Source organism: Ursus americanus, chromosome 29 (genome assembly GCF_024610735.1).
Source record: "Ursus americanus isolate L20-20 chromosome 29, mUrsAme1.1.p, whole genome shotgun sequence".
Classification (NCBI taxonomy): Eukaryota; Metazoa; Chordata; class Mammalia; order Carnivora; family Ursidae; genus Ursus; species Ursus americanus.
The window spans coordinates 19212679-19233855 of record NC_142155.1 but is presented as its reverse complement, the minus strand read 5'-3'; the positions used below and the strand labels follow the sequence as shown (position 1 = coordinate 19233855).

The 21177-nt window shown below is 36.4% G+C and overlaps 1 protein-coding gene across 2 annotated transcripts in view; it reads right to left on the bottom strand.

Moving 5' to 3' along the window:
* The window catches only part of KHDRBS2 (KH RNA binding domain containing, signal transduction associated 2), a 541301-nt gene that overhangs the window by 241229 nt on the left and 278895 nt on the right, over window positions 1–21177 (bottom strand). For both annotated transcript variants that reach the window (XM_045803086.2, XM_087856979.1), the window contains exon 4: window positions 18042–18188. In XM_045803086.2, the coding sequence (XP_045659042.1) occupies window positions 18042–18188 (147 nt within the window). The remainder of the gene's footprint in view (window positions 1–18041; window positions 18189–21177) is intronic.

Below are 21177 nucleotides of genomic sequence, written 5' to 3'. Positions count from 1 at the left end.
CACATTGAGAGATGGATCATTTTAATGTTGAAGATATTTCTCAGAGACCCGACTGTGTCTGGGGCACCCAGGATGCAGCTCTTTGTGAGGCCTTATATTACTGTTTGTCCTGCTCTGAGGATTTCCATGGGAATCTTCCCCTAGTCTGTTTGTCTGTCTGACCCTCTCTCTCCATATGTGTTTGTGTATAACTATATAACATAATAATTATAATTATTTAGCATAATATAAATATAAAACTATATATAATATTTTATTATTACACCCCTTCCCTTCACTCATGCTTATATACAAGATCTCATCGGAGTGAATCACTTTTCACTTAACCGGAAGGGTCTAACTAAAGTAGAACCACTCTCTCCAGAGTGTATGGAATACTAGTTAAACCTATAACCTCATTACCCAGGCAAGAGGACCCTGAAGTTCCAAAGTAGTAATTTCAAATGGTATTTTGCTTTTATTCCTGAGAATAACCAATACCATATATTCATTATTGTGTCAGTCCTTTTTTTCCTTTTGCGGTCTACTTTCTAAATATATCTTAATATGTTGCATTATTAACCATTACTACTAACTGTGAGAATGACCGCATTATAATGTAAGGAGGCATCAGCTTGCTGTTAGATGAAGGAATATTCCTTAGAGTGTCTGGCAATGTATAATTTCAAAATATGTTATTTTAATGTTTCTAGTCCTACCATAAAAGCTCTGTCACACATTCTTTACCTATGTTTAAAACAAAGGCAAAATACTTTCACCAAGGGTACAATGCATTTGTGCCATAAAAATAAGAAAGGGAAAGGAAGGAATAGGTCCCCAAGTAGAACAGACTTATGAAGATATTATTGAATTAGTGAGTATCTAAGAATGAGAAGGGAAACCTGTGCCTGCTTCACCACTAAAAATAATATTGGCAAATGCTTACTGAAAGTAAGTCTAGAGTTGTCTATGTGACAAGCATATAGGATGCTTCAAATACAGAGAAGCCTAATGCTAACTACACAACCATCACCATCTGTAAGTGACTTATTTCCTCCTCTCCAACAGAACATGAGAGATCTTTAGCAGTTGGGCCTTCATATTTTGATAATTTTCCTGGTAAGGAGGCATCTCACCCATTCATCTTTTGTTGCCTGACCTTGGACAGCTCAGGTAACAATGCTGGCCTTTGGATATATCCTCACTGGTAAAATGAGAGTTGGATTCCACCAGTAATTTTCAAACTACCCTCGTTGGAACCCCATGGCTCTGAAAATTCTTTAGGGAATTGGCAAAAAAATGAAGTATTTTCAATTATTTTCTTCCTAACCATCAAAATTTAAATTGCTTTGGAAACCTATTAATTGACCTGAGCTTAAAAATTCCTTCCAGATCTACAATTAAAAGAATGTATCTATACAGGCATAGGGATAAAAGCTTTAACACAGAAAATGTTTTCTGTGAGAAAGTGGGCTGGGTTTAATTCCAGGGTAACGGGGTATCTAAACGATGAATTTTTTGTGAAAAAAAAAAAAAGACTGTCTTTGTACATAGAACTTAAAGTTGACTCTTTGCTCATAGGACCTAAGGTTGACTTCATTCGTATGGGTATGACCTGTGTTTTGCCATATTTTCATTAGGGCATCTAAATTCTAAAGAGTTACTCTCCTTGTATCAGAAACTTGTGCAATTACTAGCTTATTGTTAATTCTAATAATTAATATACTTCTTTAAGTAAAGAATATTTCTTACATGTGATCTTTTATTTATTTCTTACACAGTAGGTGTGTTTCACATTTTAAAATGTGTTTGGCAGCACAGAGTTTCCTCAAAAAGTTAAAAATAGAACTACCCTATGATGCAGCAATGGTACTACTAGGTAGTACAACCCAAAGGAAAAAAAAATACTAATTTGAAGGGATATATGCACACCAATGTTTATAGGAGCATTAAAAACAATAGTCGAGGGGCACCTGGGTGGCTCAGTCAGCTAAACATCTGCCTTCGGCTCAGATCATGATCCCAGGTTCCTGGGATCGAGCCCCACATCAGGCTCCCTGCTCAGTAGGGAGCCTGCTTCTCTGTCTCCCTCTGCCTGTCGCTGCCCCTGCTTGTGCTCTCTCTGTCAAATAAATAAATAAAATCTTAAAAAAAAAAAGCAATAGCCAAATTATGGAAAGAGACCAAGTGTCCATTGACTGATGAATGGATGCAGAAGTGGTATATGCAATGAACTATTACTCAGCCATAAAAAAGAATGAAATCTTGCCATTTGCAATGACATGGATGGGACTAGAAAATATTATGCTAAATGAAATCAGTCAGATACTATATGATTTCACTCATATGTGGCATTTAAGAAACAAAACAAATGATCAGAAGGGGAAATAAGAGAAGAAAACCAAGAAACACTCTTAACTATAGAGAACAAACTGATAGGTGTCAGATGGGAGGTGAGTAGGGGATGGGTTAGGTGATGGGGATTAATGAGGGCACTTGTTGTGATGAGCACTGGGTGTTGTATGGGAGTTTTGAATCACTATATTGTACACCTGAAACTAATATTACACTGCATGTTAACTAACTGGAATTTAAATTAAAAAATAAATTAAAAAAATAAAAATGTGTTTGGGATAAGATGATGTCTGTACCTTGCATGAGGACTATTTTAGCCGAAACCTCATCTTACCGTAGCTTGTCTATTTATGGGTGTAAGGAGAGTAGTTATCCACATTCTATTTACAGGAGGTCCTCCTTTCACTTCTAAAAGAATCTCACTCTGATTCTGATATCTACCCTTGCTTATAACATGTCTTTTCAAAGCTTCTCAACTTTCTCAAATGAGAAGTAGATTAGTACTAAGAAGGGAAGAGAAAAGATAAAATATAGCTCATCTTGGGGAAGAGTGCTAGTACCAGGTGGTGTTTGCCATCACCTTCAATGTGCCCTGGGTAATAGGACCAATAAGGTTGGATAAAATTATTACAAGAATCTGTGTGCTCAAAATTTATTTTGACCTAAACAAGGAAAAATACTGGTTGGACAATGTGGACTCCTGGATCGAAGATGGAGTCAAAACAACACAGAGTCGCCTAAAATTTTAAGATTCTATCGTTCTTGTTATAACAGAATAACTAAAAATTCCATATTATGGCAGCTGAACCCTGAAACTGTAAACTTCAGAAGAAAGTGAAGAAACAAAGGGCATCTGGAAAACGGCTGCAATCTAAGAGTAACCAGGTTTTCAAGATTCTTCTTCTTCTTTTTTTTTTTAAGATTTTATTTCTTTATTTGACAGAGAGAGAGAGAGACAGCCAGCGAGAGCGGGAACACAAGCAGGGGGAGCGGGAGAGGAAGAAGCAGGCTTCCCAGTGGAGCGGGAGCCTGATGAGGGCTCGATCCCAGGACCCTGGGATCACGCCCTGAGCCGAAGAGACACTTAATGACTGAGCCACCCAGGTGCCCCTAGGTTTTCCAGATTTTTAAAAGAAGTTTGCTCTGAAAAGGAACATGTTTCCACAGTTATTTAATACTGATAACAACTGATTGGTTCTATACATAGAAACACCATAAGGGATTATTTTATACACTTACATACATACACATACAGAATTAGAACCCCAAAACATCTGATGGTAAAAACCAAATGGAGCTATACGAAGGTGATATTGTCTATGTTTTATTCATATCTAGTTTGTCACTTATCAACAGCTTTGTAACTAATTATAGATGTCTAACTGGATCCAATCTTAGACATTCCATTCTTTTATTGTCTAATGTGGAAAATGATGCACTGCTGTGAGAAAACTAGGACTTCAAAGTCAGGTAGGCTTTGCTATGCCAGGCTACCCATGCTATTTACGTAGCTCGCAATCTTGCTCAGCCTCAACCTCCTCATCTATATAATACGCATTATACGTCCATTGGCTTGTTATAAGGGTAACAAAGGGTAATGTCAATAAGCTAACCACCAGAATGCCTGGCAGGTCGTAGATTCTGAACAATGCCACTATCTCTTCCCTACAGAAAAATCTCAGGCAATGGTATACAAAGAAAGCAGAAATAAGTTATTAGCATTTTAATTTTTCTATTGAAAAACATAGTAATATGAATATTACACTCCTAATTGGCTATTAATGGCACATAGAAATTGTTACTGACATATTTATCACTTATGTGAATGCTCTGTGCTCCCAAATAGGTTTATCTTAATATTTCTGCCATTAAGGCAGGGCCTTCACTGGTATTTGTGCATATTAACTTGACAACATCGCATAAAACGTGGAAACAACTGTATATGTAGTCTTTACAGGGGTATATGTTCATGGAATACTATGTTTTTTCTCTTGTAGAATATTTTACTTTATTATATTATAAATACATAATTTCTGATTTATTACAAAACAAAGCACTCACCTTTGAAGTGTCACATGATGTACAGAGTTCAAACTCACAATCACTGGCACCTATAAAGTTACTTTAGATGTTTTCTTCCATGTGTTGAATATAAAGTGAACTCATTAAACTAATTGTGGAAGACCTTAGTCATCCTGGGAAGACAGTGACCTTAATGCAGCTTTCCCTTTCTTTACCAACTGTAACACACTAGCACATTTTGCCTGAAATAAAGACTGCGACCCTCAGAAGTTCAGGTGCATGTCAGGTTTTGAGTTCTCTGAGAGACCTAGCTAAGACAAGTGACTGGTATAGGCCTTTCTTGCATGTGGGCTGAGTGAATACATGAGATCCAGTGCTGGAAAACCCCAGAATGGTAATGGTAGAGTGAATATTTGAGAGTTTGGCTCACAAAGATCGGTACTTCATCCAAGTGTAAAGTTGCCACACAGACTCCCTGAGGAGGCCGATTCTCCCTGGCCAGCAAGAGGTTAAGGAAGACCTCAGAATGACTCAGAATGAGTGAGGCCTCAAGTCTGGGAAGATGAAAGGAGACGGAGGAAGGAGTTTTTCAGGTTCTCCCCAAGTTTTTGGTGGCCTGCGTAGTTCTATATTTTCGGTCCACGGGGGGAAGACTGATTTATTTTCCGACATTTTCGTGGACTGGTGTTATTAGACATACCTAAAAAACAGACTTAATCAAGATAGAAAGAAAGAAAAAAAGTGAAAAGAGCATCTGGAGAGAGCAAGAGCAGTCAGAAAACCTGCCCAGTGAAATAAAGCTGCCAAGGAGGATCGAAATAAACCTAAACAGAAAAACAGAAGAAGAAATACCTAAGACAATACAGTTACAGTATTTTCTGAAGATAGAAAACAAAACAAGAAAGTAAGCACAATATCTACATGATTCGTCTAAACACTTCAAGGGACTGGAAGATAGCATCATCACTGCGAAATCCTGAATTTGTAGCTTAGAAGACCATGCACGGGGTATCTCTGGGATACATGAGCAAAATGATATGAAGATTCAAGTTGATTGAAAAAGACAATTGAAGAAAAAAAAGATTCAGGAGAGTTGCCATAAGCAATGAGTTTCAAAAGAAGGAAAAGGAAAAATACAGAGAAAAGAAAATAAACAAATAATAAGGAGATAATTTCCCTGAAAGGAAGACCTAATGCCACTGCCAATTGAAAGAGCCTACTGATTACCAGGCCAGGCCTATAAGAAAGGGGCCAAACAGCATATTCTGGGTAAAATTCTTCAAATTCAAGGACAAGGTAAAATATTCCAAGCTCTCAGAGAGAAGAGAGAAATTAGGTACAGAGGACAAAGCTGACCCTCACCACTGGAAGCAAGAAGATGGTAGAATAGCATCAAGATACCACTGAGATAAGGACAGCACGTGAGAACACTGAGCTCCTCCCGGACATCACTCAGCTGAAAGGAAGAAAGCAAGTTATCTGAGGAACAACAATTCCTCTAGCCTGTCATCCATAAATCCCATCTGAGGAAAATAATTGAAATAAGTCTCAAACCAACAAAACTAACCAGATTACCACAGGACCAGTTTTGTGGCCCACCCTTCTCTAATTTCCTATCACTTTCTACCTCACCTGCCAAGATCATTTGCAAAGCTCTGGGAGCACTAGAAGCTGGAATGTGGAAAAAGTGGGAGGAGATAGATGAGCAGACCATGCCTCCTTCCCCACTGCTACTCCCCAAGCTGTAAATTCGGACAGGAGTAGAGGTTTGAATTGGATTTGAAATTGAAATCATAAATTGGAACTAACTGGACTTAAAACCTGAATTATGTAAATTAAGATTCTTCTAATAGGAGAATGAGTGGAAAGCTATGTGATTTGCTCAAGCTGTTGGTAATGAATAAGAAAAGGAGAACAACAGTAGTTATAGAAAAATAAAACCAATTCCTATTTGTACCAGATCAAGGGCAGCCCACCTAGTAAGCCACTTCTATTTGTATTTTAAGGAATTATACAGGTGACCTTTGAGCAGCACGGGTCTGAACCCACTTATAATATGTATTTTTTTTATATAGTACAGTACTGTAAATTTATTTTTTCTTCTTTATGATTTTCTTAACTTTTTCTCTTCTCTAGCTTACTTTATTATAAGAATATAGTATATAATATATAAAACATACAAAATATGTGCTAATTGACTATGTTATCAGTAAGGCTTCTGGTCAACAGTAGGCTATAAGTAATTGAGTTTTGGGGGGAGTTAAAGGGTATACACAAAATTTCAACTACACGGGGTGGGGTTGATAACCATACCCCCACATTGTAGAAGGGTCACCTGTATATGCATCCTTACATACACTATGTGCAAAAGAGAAAGAGACAAAAACAAAGATTAGAGATGAGATAGAAGATATATTTCTTAGAAGAATAGGGATTCTTCCAAGTTCCCTGGATATCTAGTTTGAATACTGTCAACAGGAATCAATATATTTCCCATTGCAGCTTGCTGAAAGTAAAATGAGATCAGTTAATCAAAGAAGAGCAATTCAAAATAAGCTTACATTGTATCTTATGTAGCTGCAAAATAAGCTGTTCGAAAAGTAAAAACTAATTGCTAGAACAGAAGTCGAAGATACATTTCAGGAATATATAATTCTGCAAAAATAATCAGTTTTAGAATATTCTATTCCCTATGTTTTTCTTGTATTTTTTAAAAGATATTCATCAAGAAATAGATCTTAAACTGTGGGTCATCGACACCTTCAAGAAACTAATCAAAACACCCTCTCTTTCTCGTTCTCCACAGCCCCCACACCTCAGTCCCCTGTCTCAACTCTCTCTTTTGAACTCTCTCTGTCTCACTGAATAACTGACTCTTGTCTGTATGGTGGCGTTCTTTGTCAGCAATTGATTTTTCTTTTCTTTTTTTTTTAATTGAGATAAAATTGGCACATAACATTATGTAAGTTTCAGGTGTACAACATTGTAATTTGACATCTGTATAACTACAAAGTGATCCCATCAAAGGTGTAATTACCATCCATCGCCATATAACTGACCTCTTTCCTTCATGCATTTTGCCCACCTCACAACATCCTTCCACTCTGGTAACAATCTAGTCTATCTTTGAGTTTTTGCATTATTCTTTTTGTGCATTTGTTTTGTTTCCTAGATTTCACACATGAGTGAAATCATATGGTATTTGTTTTTCTCCATCTGACTTACTTCACTTAGCGTTATACCCTCTAGGTCCATCCATGTTGTTGCAAAAGGCAAGATTTTATTCTTCTTTATGGCTGAATAACACTCCATTATAAATACATACAACACATTCTCTTTATCCATTCATCCATGGATGAACACTTAAGTTGTTTCCATGCCTTGGCTATTGTAAATAATGCAGCAATAAACATAGGGGGGCATATATATCTTTTCAATTAGTATTTTCATATTTTTTAGATAAACACTAAAAAATGGAATAACTGGATCATATGGTAGATCTCTTCTTAATATTTTGAGACATCTGTATACTGTTTTCCATAGGGGCTGCACCAATTTACATTCCCACTAACAGCGTATAAGGGTTCACTGTTCTCCACATCTTCTCCAACACTTGTTATTTCTTGTTTGTTTGATAATAGTCATTATAACAGGTGTGAGGTTATATCTCATTATGGTTTTGATTTGAATTTTCCTAAGAATTAGTGATGTTGGACATCTTCTAATGTGCCAGCTGGCCATCAGTATGTCTTCTTCGGAAAAATATCTGTTCAGATCATTTTTCTGTTTTTTAATAGGGTTGTTTGGGTTTTTGTTGTTGTTGCTGTTGTTGTTAGTTATAGGAGTTCCTTTTATACTTTGGAGATTAGTTCCTTATTAGATGTATGATTTGCAAATAGTTAGTAGGTTACCTATTTATTTTGATGATGGTTTCCTAATCTGTGCGTAAGTTTTTTTAGTTTGAAGTAGTGCCATTCATTTACTTTTCTGTTTGCCTTGCCTTTGGAGTCAGATCCACATTGCTTAGACTGATGTCAAGAAGCTTATCATCTATTTTTCCTTCTAGGAATTTTAGGTATGCAGGTCTTATATTCAAGTCTTTAATCCATTTTGAGTTAATTTTTGCATATGGTGTAAGATAGTGTCCTAGTTTGATTCTTTTGCATGTGACTGATTGTTTTCCCATACCATTTGTTGAAGAGATTACCCTTTCACCATTGGATGTTCTTGGCTCCTTTGTTGTAAATTAATTGTCCATATATTTGTGGGTTTTCTTCGGGACTCTTAATTCTGTTCCACTGATGTATCAGTTTTTATGGCAATACCATACTGCTTTGATTACTATATAGATTTGTAGTCTAGGGAGTAAGATACCTTTTGTAGTATCAGGGAGTGTGCGATACCTCTAGCTTTGTTCTTCTTTCTCAAGATTCCTTTGGGTATTGGATTCTTCTGTGGTTCCTACAAATTTTAGAATTCTTCCTTCTACTTTTGTGAAAAATACAATTGGAATTTTGACAGGGATTGCACTGAATTTGTAGATTGCTTTAGGTAGTATGGACATTTTAACAATATTAATTCATACAACCCGTGACACAGAATATCTTTCCATTTATTGTGTCTTCATTTTATTTCATCTGTGTCTTATAGTTTTCAGCATTGGTCTTTCATCTCCTTCGTTAAATTTATTCCTAGGTATTCATTCTTTATAATGCAACTATCAATGGGATTGCTTTCTTAATTTTCTTTCTGATGGTTTGTCACTAGTATATAGAACTGCCACAGATTACTGTATATTGATATTGCATCCTACAATTTTACTGAATTCACTTATTAGTTCTAACACTTTTTTTTTTGGTGAAGACTTTGGGGTATTCTATATGTAGTACCATGCCATTTGCAAATAGTAACAGTTTTATCTTTCCTTTCTGTTTTGGATGACTTTTATTTCACTTTCTTGTCTTATTCCTGTGGCTACAGCTTCCAATACTATGTTGAATAACAGTGGCAAGAATGGGTATCCTTATCTTGTTCTTGATCTTAGAGGAAAATCTTTCAGTTTTTCACTATTGAGTATGATGTTAGCTGTGGGTTTGTCATTTATGCCTATATTATGTTTAGGTACTTTGCCTGTATACCCACTTTGTTAAGAGTTTTTATCGTAAATGGATGTTAGATTTTGTCAAATGCTCTTTCTGCATCTATTGAAATTGTCATATGATTTTTATCCTTTTTCTTGTTGTTGTTAATGTGGTGTATTATGCTGATTGATTTACAGATGCAGAACTATCCTTGCATCCTAGAATAAATCTCGTTTTAACATGCTATATGTTCCTTTTAATGTATTGCTGAATTTGGTTTGCTAATATTTTGTTGAGGATTTTCACATTTATGTTCATCAGGAATGTTGGCCTGTAATTTTCTTTTCTTTTTTTTTTTTCTTTTTTTTTTTTTTTTTTTTTTTTTTGCTGTGCCCTTGTCTTGTTTTGGTATCAAAGTAATGTTGGCCTCATAAAATGGGTTTTGAAGCATTCTTTCCTCTTCAATTTTTTGGAAGAATTTGAGGATAAGTATTAAATCTTCTTTGTGGGGTAGAATTCACCAGTGTAACTGTCTGATCTTGGACTTTTCTTTGTTGAGAAGTTTTTGATCACTGATTCAAACTCCGTATTAGAAATCAGCCTGCTCAAATTTTTTATTTCTTCATGATTCAGTATTGGAAGATTGTGTGTTTCTAGGAATATATCCATTTCTTATCCAATTTGTTGGCATATAATTGTAGTAGTTTCTTATCCTTTGTATTTCTGTGATATGAGTTGTAACTTTCCTCTTTCACTTCTGATTTTATTTACTTGAGTCCTCTCTATTTTTCTTAGTGACTTAGTGAGCCTAACTAAAAGTTTGTCAATTTTGTTTATCTTTTCAAAGAATCATGTCTCCTAGCACTAACAGGCTAGAGGGAAGTTCCAAAATAGTGCCTGCCAGCACCAGTATTAGCAAGCCAGGATAAGATCACAAAAATGGCATATGTTAGTGTCTCTGTCCCAGAGAGTCCCAACAAGTTCCTGCTTCTCCAGCAGACACCCCAAACTAGTAAGTGGGTCTCCTTCACACATGGTCCAAGTGCTTATCCAACTGGTGTTTTTATGCTAAGTCCTGGGATGAGTTAGTCTCTGTGCGAGCGGTTTAAGAGTGGGTTCTCTCATTTCCTACAGTTCTATGGTTTTCTTGGACATAATCCTTGTTGGATTTCAAAGCCAGGCTTCTTGGGGGCTCATTTGCCCTGATCACAATCTAGGGGTTGGGGTGCCTGATGTGGAGCATAGACACCTCACTGCTCAGGGAAAAGATCTGCATTTTTTAGATCTTTCCTAACTGTGGATTGCTGTGCCCATGGTGGGGTTTTTCCTGGCAAGACCAGAGCTCTGCCTCTCCTATCCACTTTGACAGTCCATTTATTCTCTGCTGTGAAGACATCAGTCATGCAGATTTCAGATTTTTTTCTGAGGAAATTATATGTGGTGGTAAATTTGTTGTGTCCATGGGAGGATGTGAGCTCAGGATCTTCCTACCCTACCATCTTGAACCCCTCCTAGGAAACAATTCTGATTTTTCTTGACTCTGGAATTAACACTTTTTGTTTGATCAGCATTGCCTGGTGCATCATTACTATTGTCCATATTGCCCTTATTATCCAATCTGGTCTCCCATTTCCCATTGTCTCTTAAATATGTCTCCATAATATTTATCTTTTAAATCTTGAAAATAGTTTTCTGGTTACTAAATTGTACACGGGCAGTGACCGATGTAACACAAATTCCTAAAATCATACCTAGCATATATTTGATGTTCAGAAATATTTGTTGAATTGAATTTAAACAAATCTTTTGCCTGGTATTATTTAGACCACCGATATCACTTACTTAAATTATTTACTCAGTTAAAAATTATACATTTATTTAACAGATTCTGATTACTGAGCTACTTTTCTGCTGTGATTCATTTTTTTTGTACCAAATTCTTCAATAAACATTAGTCTTTTTAAGTTGCTTCCAACTATTAAAGTATTTTCAAGTCAGTGTTGGCATATATTTGTTACGTACCTGTGTACAAGTGCAGGATTAACATTCAGTAAATGTTCTGAATACAATATAAAATTTCTATTTGATCCTCTACAAATTCCCTTATACTAGAATCAGAAGAAGTTAAGAGGTGAAGATATTTTTTTGATATTTTTATTTTCTAAGTAACCTCTACACCCAACTTGGAGCTCGAAACCACAACCCTGAAATCAAGAACTGCACATTCCACTAACTGAGCCAGCCAGGCGCCCCAAGAGGTGAAGATTTTTGCCTCAAAGATCAAACCTGTATCTTTAGGAACCACAGATCTTTAATAACACAGATAACCTTAGGAATGTTGCTAAGCCTTCATGTTAATAACTACATTTAGAATTGCAAACGCAGTTCTTGTGATTTAATGCCAGTTAATGGGGAAGAAGTAAATCATCAAGATGAAATCAAGATGGTGAAAGAAAGAGGAGAATGATGCCAGGCAACTAAAAAGCAATAAAAACTCTTGAAAAGAGTGGCCTTGGAGAATTCAGATTCCTGACGTCCAATGAGACCAGAAATAATTAGTGATAAATTGTTTCTTAGGATCGAAAGGAGATGATCACATCCTGACCCTAGATTCATAAAGCGAACCTTTGATTATCTGTACTGTGAGGAGTAAGATGGTACTTATGTTAGGGTTTGTAGAGAATCAAACTCAAAGAGTTATCTACTCTTCTTTTTATCTGCTTTCCAGGTTATGCCAGTCAATCAGCAATACTAAAGTGGCCTTGCATCTCAACAACAATAATAACAATAAATTATGTTATTACAGTGGTATTCTAATTAATTATATATTATTATAATTAATGTTATTCTAATTAATTATATAGTAGTAATAATTATTACTAGTTCTAAGAATAAGTAATAATTTTAATTATTTTCTAAGTCATAGGTCTGTATTATCTCTTACAACTTATCAGATAAAAAGAAATACTCAATGTTAGTTGATTATGAATTTCTCCAAATACAATCAGAATACAATCCTAGTACTATAGCAATACAAGAAGCATTTCTGAGCAAGTAATAATTACATAAATACATGTGGCTTTGTGCTTAGTGCTATTAGTTACCACACTATTAGAATATGGTTAATTATGAAAAAGAGAAGAGAATCAATTGTTTTGAAGAGAGCAATTTGAGGAAACTCTTGACAACATTTTAACAACGACCACAGAAGTGAGGGAATGATATCCAGGTTATGGATTCTGCTTCCCTCTCTGCATTGAACTTTATTTTTTTATTCTGTTGCTGATTATTACCTTGCGTGTGGGATGTTGTTGCTATACACGCTGAGCTCCTGCCATCAGCCAGCCAAAATGTATCTGCCAACCCTCGCCTTGTCTATAGGTCTTGCCAATTATCGTGACTTTTGCTGGCTTGTGGGTTTTATTCAACACATTGTTTTCCCTACATATTCACTTGCATAAAAGACTCTGACCAAATTTTCACTTTTTATCAAATTATAACATGAATTTCAGGGATATGTTCTTATATTTATAATCTTTCAAAACTTTATAAAAATGTTTTCAGTGCATGAAAGTCTAGATCTTCCATCTTCTAGACTGAAAATACTCTGCTTTTCTTTTCTATTTTCTTATACCTACTTCCTTGTATGATTGCTAATAATGATCAGTGTCATTTTCCCATTTCAGAGCTAGGATTACAGTCTTTGAGGAAGAGAAAGCAAGAATGTCCTCTCTTTGCTTTTACTCTAAAGAGGAGAAGCATTTACTTTTCTTCCATAGTCACACTCCTGAGAGGTTTCCTACACAGGTTTCTAATCTCAAACCTGAAATGATATAATATGCCCTAATTGCCCCATTTCAAGAATCACCGCTGTCGCCAAGACATACAACCAATCTGATGTAGGAAAGAAATAGCCTGGAATGATGCATTTTTTGTCTGTGTTGAATCGTGTTAATATATTGTATTCTTTTACTAACATGCAATATACTGTATATTATATTGAATAATACACATATGTGTGTGTATATATATATATATATATATATATATATATATAATGCCTTTTCTTTAAGTGATAAAACCTCTAGCAATGATCATTAGAGACTTATTCCATGTATGACAAATACTTTTCAAATTCTGTCAACACTGATAATATTCTAGTGCTGTGTAGCGTACTGTGCTGAGAAAGATTCTGGGGCCATGCCAGGGCTTGGTAGAAATGAGTATCGTGATCTCTCAATTCTGTCAGCAACTAACTCTTGAGCCCGTAACAAAGTAATCTATTTGTTTGTTATCTGTGACCTAAACCTAATTTCCTGGTTGTGTGGAAACCCATCCTTTCATCTTTTCTATGAAAGAATGAATAAACTCACATTCAATGAGCAGACTTTTGCTAAACCCTCATAAGTTCTAGATATGAGACAATGTATTATGTTTCTATCATGAGCTAATTATTAAGCATTAGTTAAACTTACTAACTCAACTTAATTGAAGGCGAGAGTTAGCCAGTAGGGAAATGAAACACAGTGTCATTATTTTAAGGTAATCTGCTGACTAAGGTTGGAAAAGTGGAAGCTGTACTCCAAGATCCCAGGGGTCTCATTCGCAAACTACAATGTAAATGTTGTCCCCTCGCATTATGTAAGGGGCAAACTGCACAACTATATGTGGTGGTCCTAGTGCCTGAACTGTAAAAGAAAGGAATATTATAAAACATAATAATGATAAGAATGACATTAGTTTACCTCTTTACAGATGATAAAGGAAAGAGAAAGGCATTAGCATTCTTGAAACATATATTAGTTTAGGGTTTTATATCCTTTTGGTCACTATTTGTCAAATGATTTAATACGCTTAATCTGTATTTGTGAGACAAATTAACAATAAAAGAAAACCTTAATAGAGTATCTGTTCAAAGTATTAGAGATTTAAAATTAGGAGAATTCAATTTATTGATGTTTTATTGACGTGCCACTCTACTTGGTTTGATAAGACTGTAGTAACTGGAGACAACAGCAAGTTAGAAATTTCCTCCCTAGGTAATAATAATTGTTTTGCCCTTAACAATTCATTTAAAGTACTAAAAGTGTGTTGCTTTCCAACAGCTTACAGCATTCAGACATTTTATGACCATTTGTATGTTCTGAAGTCAGCAGTCTTGAACAATTACAAGCTCTGGACATGGGGCATATTGGATAAATGCTGGATAGCATAAAAGACGAGAAAGGAAGGTAAAAACTCTGACCATGGAAAGACACTCTATTTAGTAGAAGAATTAGATGGTAGTCCTAGTCTGCATTAGCTTTCTATGTTGTTCTAGCATGCCTCTGACTGGCTATATTCTTCACCTATTATATTTGTAAATTTTAATGTCCTGATACATTAGCGTTTCTGTAGACTTGCTCATCAAGTATTTTTTTATAATAAAAAGAGAACTGGCAGCTCATGTTTGCCCCCTGTGGTTCTAGTGAAAGATGAAGTAGACAGTTGCCATCCTTTGCTTGGTGCCAAGGCAAACAAGGCAAATTGGAAAAATTTATCAAGTAGGACTTCCACCGATTGTAGAATTTACTAATACAACATTGAGAGATATCAGAATAGTTATTTAGTTATCTATCTATCTATCTATCTATCTATTTATCTATTTATTTATTGAGAGAGAGTGTGAGCATGAGTTGGGGGGTGGGGAGAGGGGCAGAGGAAGAAGGAGAGAGAGAATCTTAAGCAGACTCCACACTGAGCCCAGCATGGGGCTCAATCTCACAACCCAGAGATCACAACCTGAGCTGAAACCAAGAGTCGGAGGCTTAACTGACGGTGCCACCCAGGTGCCCCTATTTGTTTTTAAAAAGCTTATTCAGGGGCATCTGGGTTGTTCGGTTGGTTAAGTGTCTGACTCTTGATTCTGGCTCAGGTCTCGATCTCAGGCTTGTGAGATCGAGCCCCCCCCACCTCTTGGGTTCCATGTTCAGCAAGGAGTCTGCTTCTCTCTTTCCCTCTGCCCGCACTGGCATGCTCTTTCTCTCACCAAAACAAAAAATTTCTTTAAAGAAATCTTAAAAAATCGTAGAGAAAACAAAACAAAACAAAACACTGCCAATCAATGATTAATCGGAGGCAAAAAATCATTTATTCACCCATATAAAAAATATTTATTAAGAGTTCCCATGTGTCTGGCATAGTTCAGGACTATGGGAGGACTAAAGCAATAATACCAAACAATAATCCCCACTCTCATGACATTTATATTTTAGCAGGAAAACCAACAATAAACAAATAAGTAATATATATACGTATGTGTGTATATATATATATAGAAGAGGTTATAAAAGTTATGAGGAAAATTAAATAAGTGAAGAGGGCTGCAGCATGATGACAATAAACTGCAGTGTTAATTAAGGGGACAGTGATATTGTGAACAAAATATAATAGGATTGTAGGAAAGTTACTTTTAGGGAAGAATTTCCTGCATTGCTAACTAGAGCTGAGACCTGAATGACAGCTGTGCCAGTTATTTTGGAGAAGAATCTTCAAAGGTCCTTAGGGAGGAGTGAGCCTGGAGAGCCTGGGGTGCGGGATGAACAGAAGCCAACATATCCAGAGTACAGGGAGTGAGCAGTCGGTCAGGCAGAGAGAAAATCCCAGAGACAGGCAGGAGCAGGTCATATTGGCCAATGTGAGATTTTCATTCCTCATCTGCATATATAAAGCATCTTAGTTGTGGGGTACTATTCCTCCAACTTGACCCAAATAGCTATTTTAGATCTCTGCATCAGTCCTGGTGCCTATTAATCAGCAGACTCTCAAACAAATAATTATTATGCCATGCACGATGCCAAGTGATGGGAATCTAAGAGAGACACTGCCAGCCCTGCCCTCATGGAGTACATACTTCAGTGGGGAAGTTATAAATGAAATGATTACATGTATCACAAGGTCTAGAAGTAGGCTAGATGTATTACTGGCATTTGTAATAAAATAGGGTTAACCTAGCCCACAACTTAGATCCAATATATATGTAGCAATGAAATACTGTTTCATGTCACATATTTAACCTCAAAAAGGCATTCCAAGATTCTGTCTACTATAACAGTAAAATAGATTAAAAGCATCCATTTAAATGGTACTTGATCATTTTTCTATGTCTTTTTCATATACATTACCCTATTTAATATTCACAATAACTGTGATAGAGGTCAGTCAGTTATAATTATCTTCTTTTGAAAGATGAAGGAGCTGAAGCTCTGAGAATTTAAATTGTTTGTCTACAGGCATGAAAGGAGTTAGTAATGTAGGTAGTCCTAGCCTTTTTCTACACCACCTACATCACTAGAGGTCTGACCTGAGCTAAATATAGTAAAACTGCTTACCCGACAGCACTAGACATTTAGTTTGGAGGCAAAAGGAAGAGGGAACAGAACAGCCTCATGCTTATGAAATATTGGATCTGTTTAGGAAGGTCCTGATAAGCACTAGATAATAACTTGTGCTGAAATTCTGTGTGCATATAAAGTTAGGGAATAACCAGAGTGGTATGGGATTATTTTATAACCTTGTCTTGACAGAAATTTTTAAACCGGGTGTATAAATACATTATGTGGTTTGATTTTGATGCTTTTACATTTCGAAATTCTGTTGTTGTTGTTTTCTATTCCCATTCTCAAAATCACTGCCCATCAATGAATCTTACCCACCATTTCCTCTGAGTTTGTTGCTTACTTTAGAAATCTACAGTGTTTCTTCATCGAACAGATTAATTTTAGCTACTCTCTTTCTCCTCTGCCAAAGACTTCTGCCCAGGCACTCCAGAAAACTTTACTCAGCATTCTCTTCCAATTATCTTACTCTCAGCTCTAAGCCCCAATACCAAGATTTCTATTTGAATGACCTCTTCCTAGAATGCAAAATTGTCAACCTTTATAAAAGCTTCATTCATTTAATTTTCCTCTATTTCTTAGAAAATCAGTAGAGAATTCCATCCAATATGCAACCCTGAATTTGCTGCCTTACTAAACGAACTCTCTCTGTTGCTCTCATAGAGTGCAATGAGTTTATTTTTTCCAATTTTTGTTTGACGTCAACAAATGTCTGGCTCTATTAATATTGACTATTTTACATTATGTTTTTTAATGAGCCAGCACCTGGCATAATGTCACATAATAGCACATTTGACATTTTCAAGTAACATCATTGTCTTGTTACAAATATTACATATCTAATCTCTTTCCCCTCCCATTGTACCTGCAAATGCTTTTTCTATTAATTAAAAATTGCCACGAATACATGTCAACTACCAAGTGATTAAGACAGAAGAGAAAAGCATACAGCCTCATTTATATATTTGTGTTTATGTGTTAATTCTCTTATTCTTCAGGACTGTGAACTGGTGATGTATGGAGGACACTGTCAAACTTTGGTTATGTGGCAACATGCCAGGTCCCGTGCTAAGCGTTTGTTGTATTCTATTTTATGTTACCTTCTTATCAACTCCACAAATAATTAGTTTGCAATATGACTCTCGGTCTAAAAAAACAATGAAGATCAAAGGCACACTTAAAAAAAAAGTTATGAGAAACATCTTTGTGAAAAATGAAAGACACTTACGGGAACCAGGAATTTTTTAATCTCTTCCAAAGCATGACTCATTCGTGAATAAGCTTCCCCAGGTGGAGCAAACACTTCAATTAATACATGAAGTTCATCACTCAAGTGGGCATATTTGGCTTCCCCACTCTTCCTTAATTCTTCTTCCTGTGAAAGAGGTTATTTTTAGAAATACAAATCCACCCATTTTGCATTGATTTAACATTTCCTGAGAATATGACAAAAGGGCATAATCTAAGCAAATTTTCCATAAGTAGAAACCCTTTGAGAAATAAAAACCTGGTACAAGCCATTTAAAGATTTTAAAGCCATTTTTGAGTGTTTGAATGATTTTTTTAAGAAGCTGGCATAATTATCATCTACAATGGATTTTAATCAGCTAAATGAAAATGCTAAACCCCTGAAAAGAAGTTACAGAAATGCCATTAACTTTTCAGTGTACACTAGTACATTGAGGAGGAAAAGGACGGTTTTTGTGTCTGATGAGTAATATTTTGCAGATAATAAACTAAAGATGATCCCAGTTCTTTAAGAAAACAAGAACTTTCAGGGCGCTTGGGTGGTTCAGTCGGTTAAGCACCCAGGGCATGATCCCAGAGTCCTGAGATCAAGTCCCATGTCGGGCTCCCAGCTAGGCAGAGAGTCTGCTTCTCTCATTCTCCCTCTCTGCCCCTCCCCCCTGCTTGTGTGCTCTCTCTCTCTTTAGCTCTCTCTCAAATAAATAAACAAAATCTTAAAAAAAAATAAAAAGAAAACAAGAACTTTCTAGCTATTTTTTGAGAAGCAGTGAAAAGTTTCCAGCCTAGGCACCGCCTGGCCCAGTGTGTCATCCAGCTTCACACCCACATCTTCTCTGTCATTTGCTGCCTCATTTTGGTCAACAGGAGTATATTAAAGGGATGGCAGTTAAGCATTATGTTGGCATTGATTCTGCATGAGCTATATACCCTCAGCTTAACGAACAATAGATCAGATTTTTCGTAGTACTGTACCCAAGCAATTACTGTGGTCTGATGAATTCAGCACAGGTGCAGAGCAAATCAGTACATGATCTATATACTTTGCTAATGAGTGCCTATCATCTCTAAGCGCACAATAACCTTGCACATTATTCACAACTCAGATTAGGAAACTGAGTTTAAAATACGTCAAGTAGTTTCAGCAAAGTTGGGATTCAAACCCAGCTCATTTTGCAACCATTTTTGCATTTGTCTAGGGTTTTCATGGATGCAAAATTCAGTTAAAATAGTAACACAGATAATATTGATTAATGTTTTACTCTTCCTGACTCCCCTCCCCAGTAAACTAGTCGTTGTTTCACTAAATTTCAAAGGATAAAAATTAAATGACAAAGTCATTTTTAGTTTTATTTGGGGATTGATTAGAAAAGTAACATGAATAGAATTCAACTGGATAAATAAAAGCAAATTTGCTATTGATTTCCTGTAAGTTAACGATATGATGCATATTAATGTGCTTATCTGATAGAAATGTCCATCGTTTCAATACATGAAGGATCCATCAAAGAGACTGGAAGGTGCGCCCGCTTTTCTGTCCATCCCCATCTACTCAAATCTCTCTAACAGCAATACCTTTCAGCCTGGTAATGCGCTCTCCACATCCCTAAGCATACTTTCCATCCCTAACTAGGAGTTTTTACTTAAAAGGGTTTTCTTAATGCCCATTTCTCAGCTGAGGGAGAAGCAGCACTTGCCTCAACATCTAGGCACTCACAGGGTGTAGAAAACATTTCGTTCCTCTTTGGGTTCTGCTGCGAGGCAACCCGCCCCTTATCTCTGGGGTCAACTTCATTTGCATCTAAGTGCTCAGGGGGTTAAATCAGAGGATTCTTCATATCGCCCCTTTCTCCATACTTCCTGAGCTGATTTCCCACTGGTTATAAAGGGCTACTTGCCAGCCAGATTTTATAGTGTCTGCGTGCTATGAAGTATGGCATTCAAATAGAAATTATAATATTTATTTTAAAGATTTTCAAATAAAATGAGCCTGAGTAGATATCTCAGCAGTTGGGCCACTAGGCTGATGTTCATGGATAAAATGCAGGTTGCTATTTAAAAATACATTTGCCTCTCCCCTCCCCCATCATCCTTTATATAAGCAGATGAGGAAACTCAGGTCTTTGGATATTAAGCAACTTCCTGGAGGTCACCTGTTAGTCAGGATTCCAGCCAGGACCCAGTAAAGTAGGTGTTAGCTGTGACAAAGACTTTAAAGGAGAGAAGTTAAAACAGCAGAACCTATCGTGAGCTACTACTGGTTTTTCTCAAAAGTAAACTTCATATCTTCAACCGTGTCTTATACTCGAAATCCCATATTGGGGTATTTTTGACAGAGCAAAAGTTCCTAGGCCTTCGTTTCTTCCTGGGAAACTTAGATAATAATAGTGAGGTCTCAGGATTTTGTGAATTTTGAGAAAAGTGAAGAACATTTTGTGTTCTAAAAATGCTACACAAATTTATTATAGTAATAAATATTACTTCTTACGTTCTCAAGTAGCATTTTAAAATAATGCCTGGCTGTTTCAACAGAGACCAAATTAAGCGTGACTCAAACGTGACAAAGAGTTCTATCTTTCTGAAATTAAAGTCCAAGCTGTAAGTAGCCAGAGGAGCAGGCGGTTCTTCTCCTCACTGTTATCCAGAGCTCCTGGTTCCTCCTCTCTTAACTCCAGTGCCCCCAAGGATGTTGTTCTCATGTGTGTTGATGAAGGAGGCTGTCTACCATTACTTCTAAATCCCACTCCAGGGGCAAGGGAAAGACGATGTAGACAGCAAAAAGCTTATTTCAAGAATATATAGCAGAGGTTTCATACATCATCTCTGCTCACAACTCTTTGGCAAAAATGCAGTCACACACAGTGACCCTGGATACAATGGAAGCTATAAATGTGGTTTCAGACTGAGCAGCCATGAGATTCAATGTGAGGGTTTCATTCATGACAGAAACAAGTGAAAATCGATACTGGATGACAACAAGCTGTCTTTGCAGCCAGTCCTCACTTAGGGCTGGTTAAAATCATACCTATTTATTAGATCTAATTTTGGTGAATAGCTAGCCATTGTCTGCCAGAACGTCCAGATTTTATTTTCAAAAACAATACTATACCCCCAGTTGG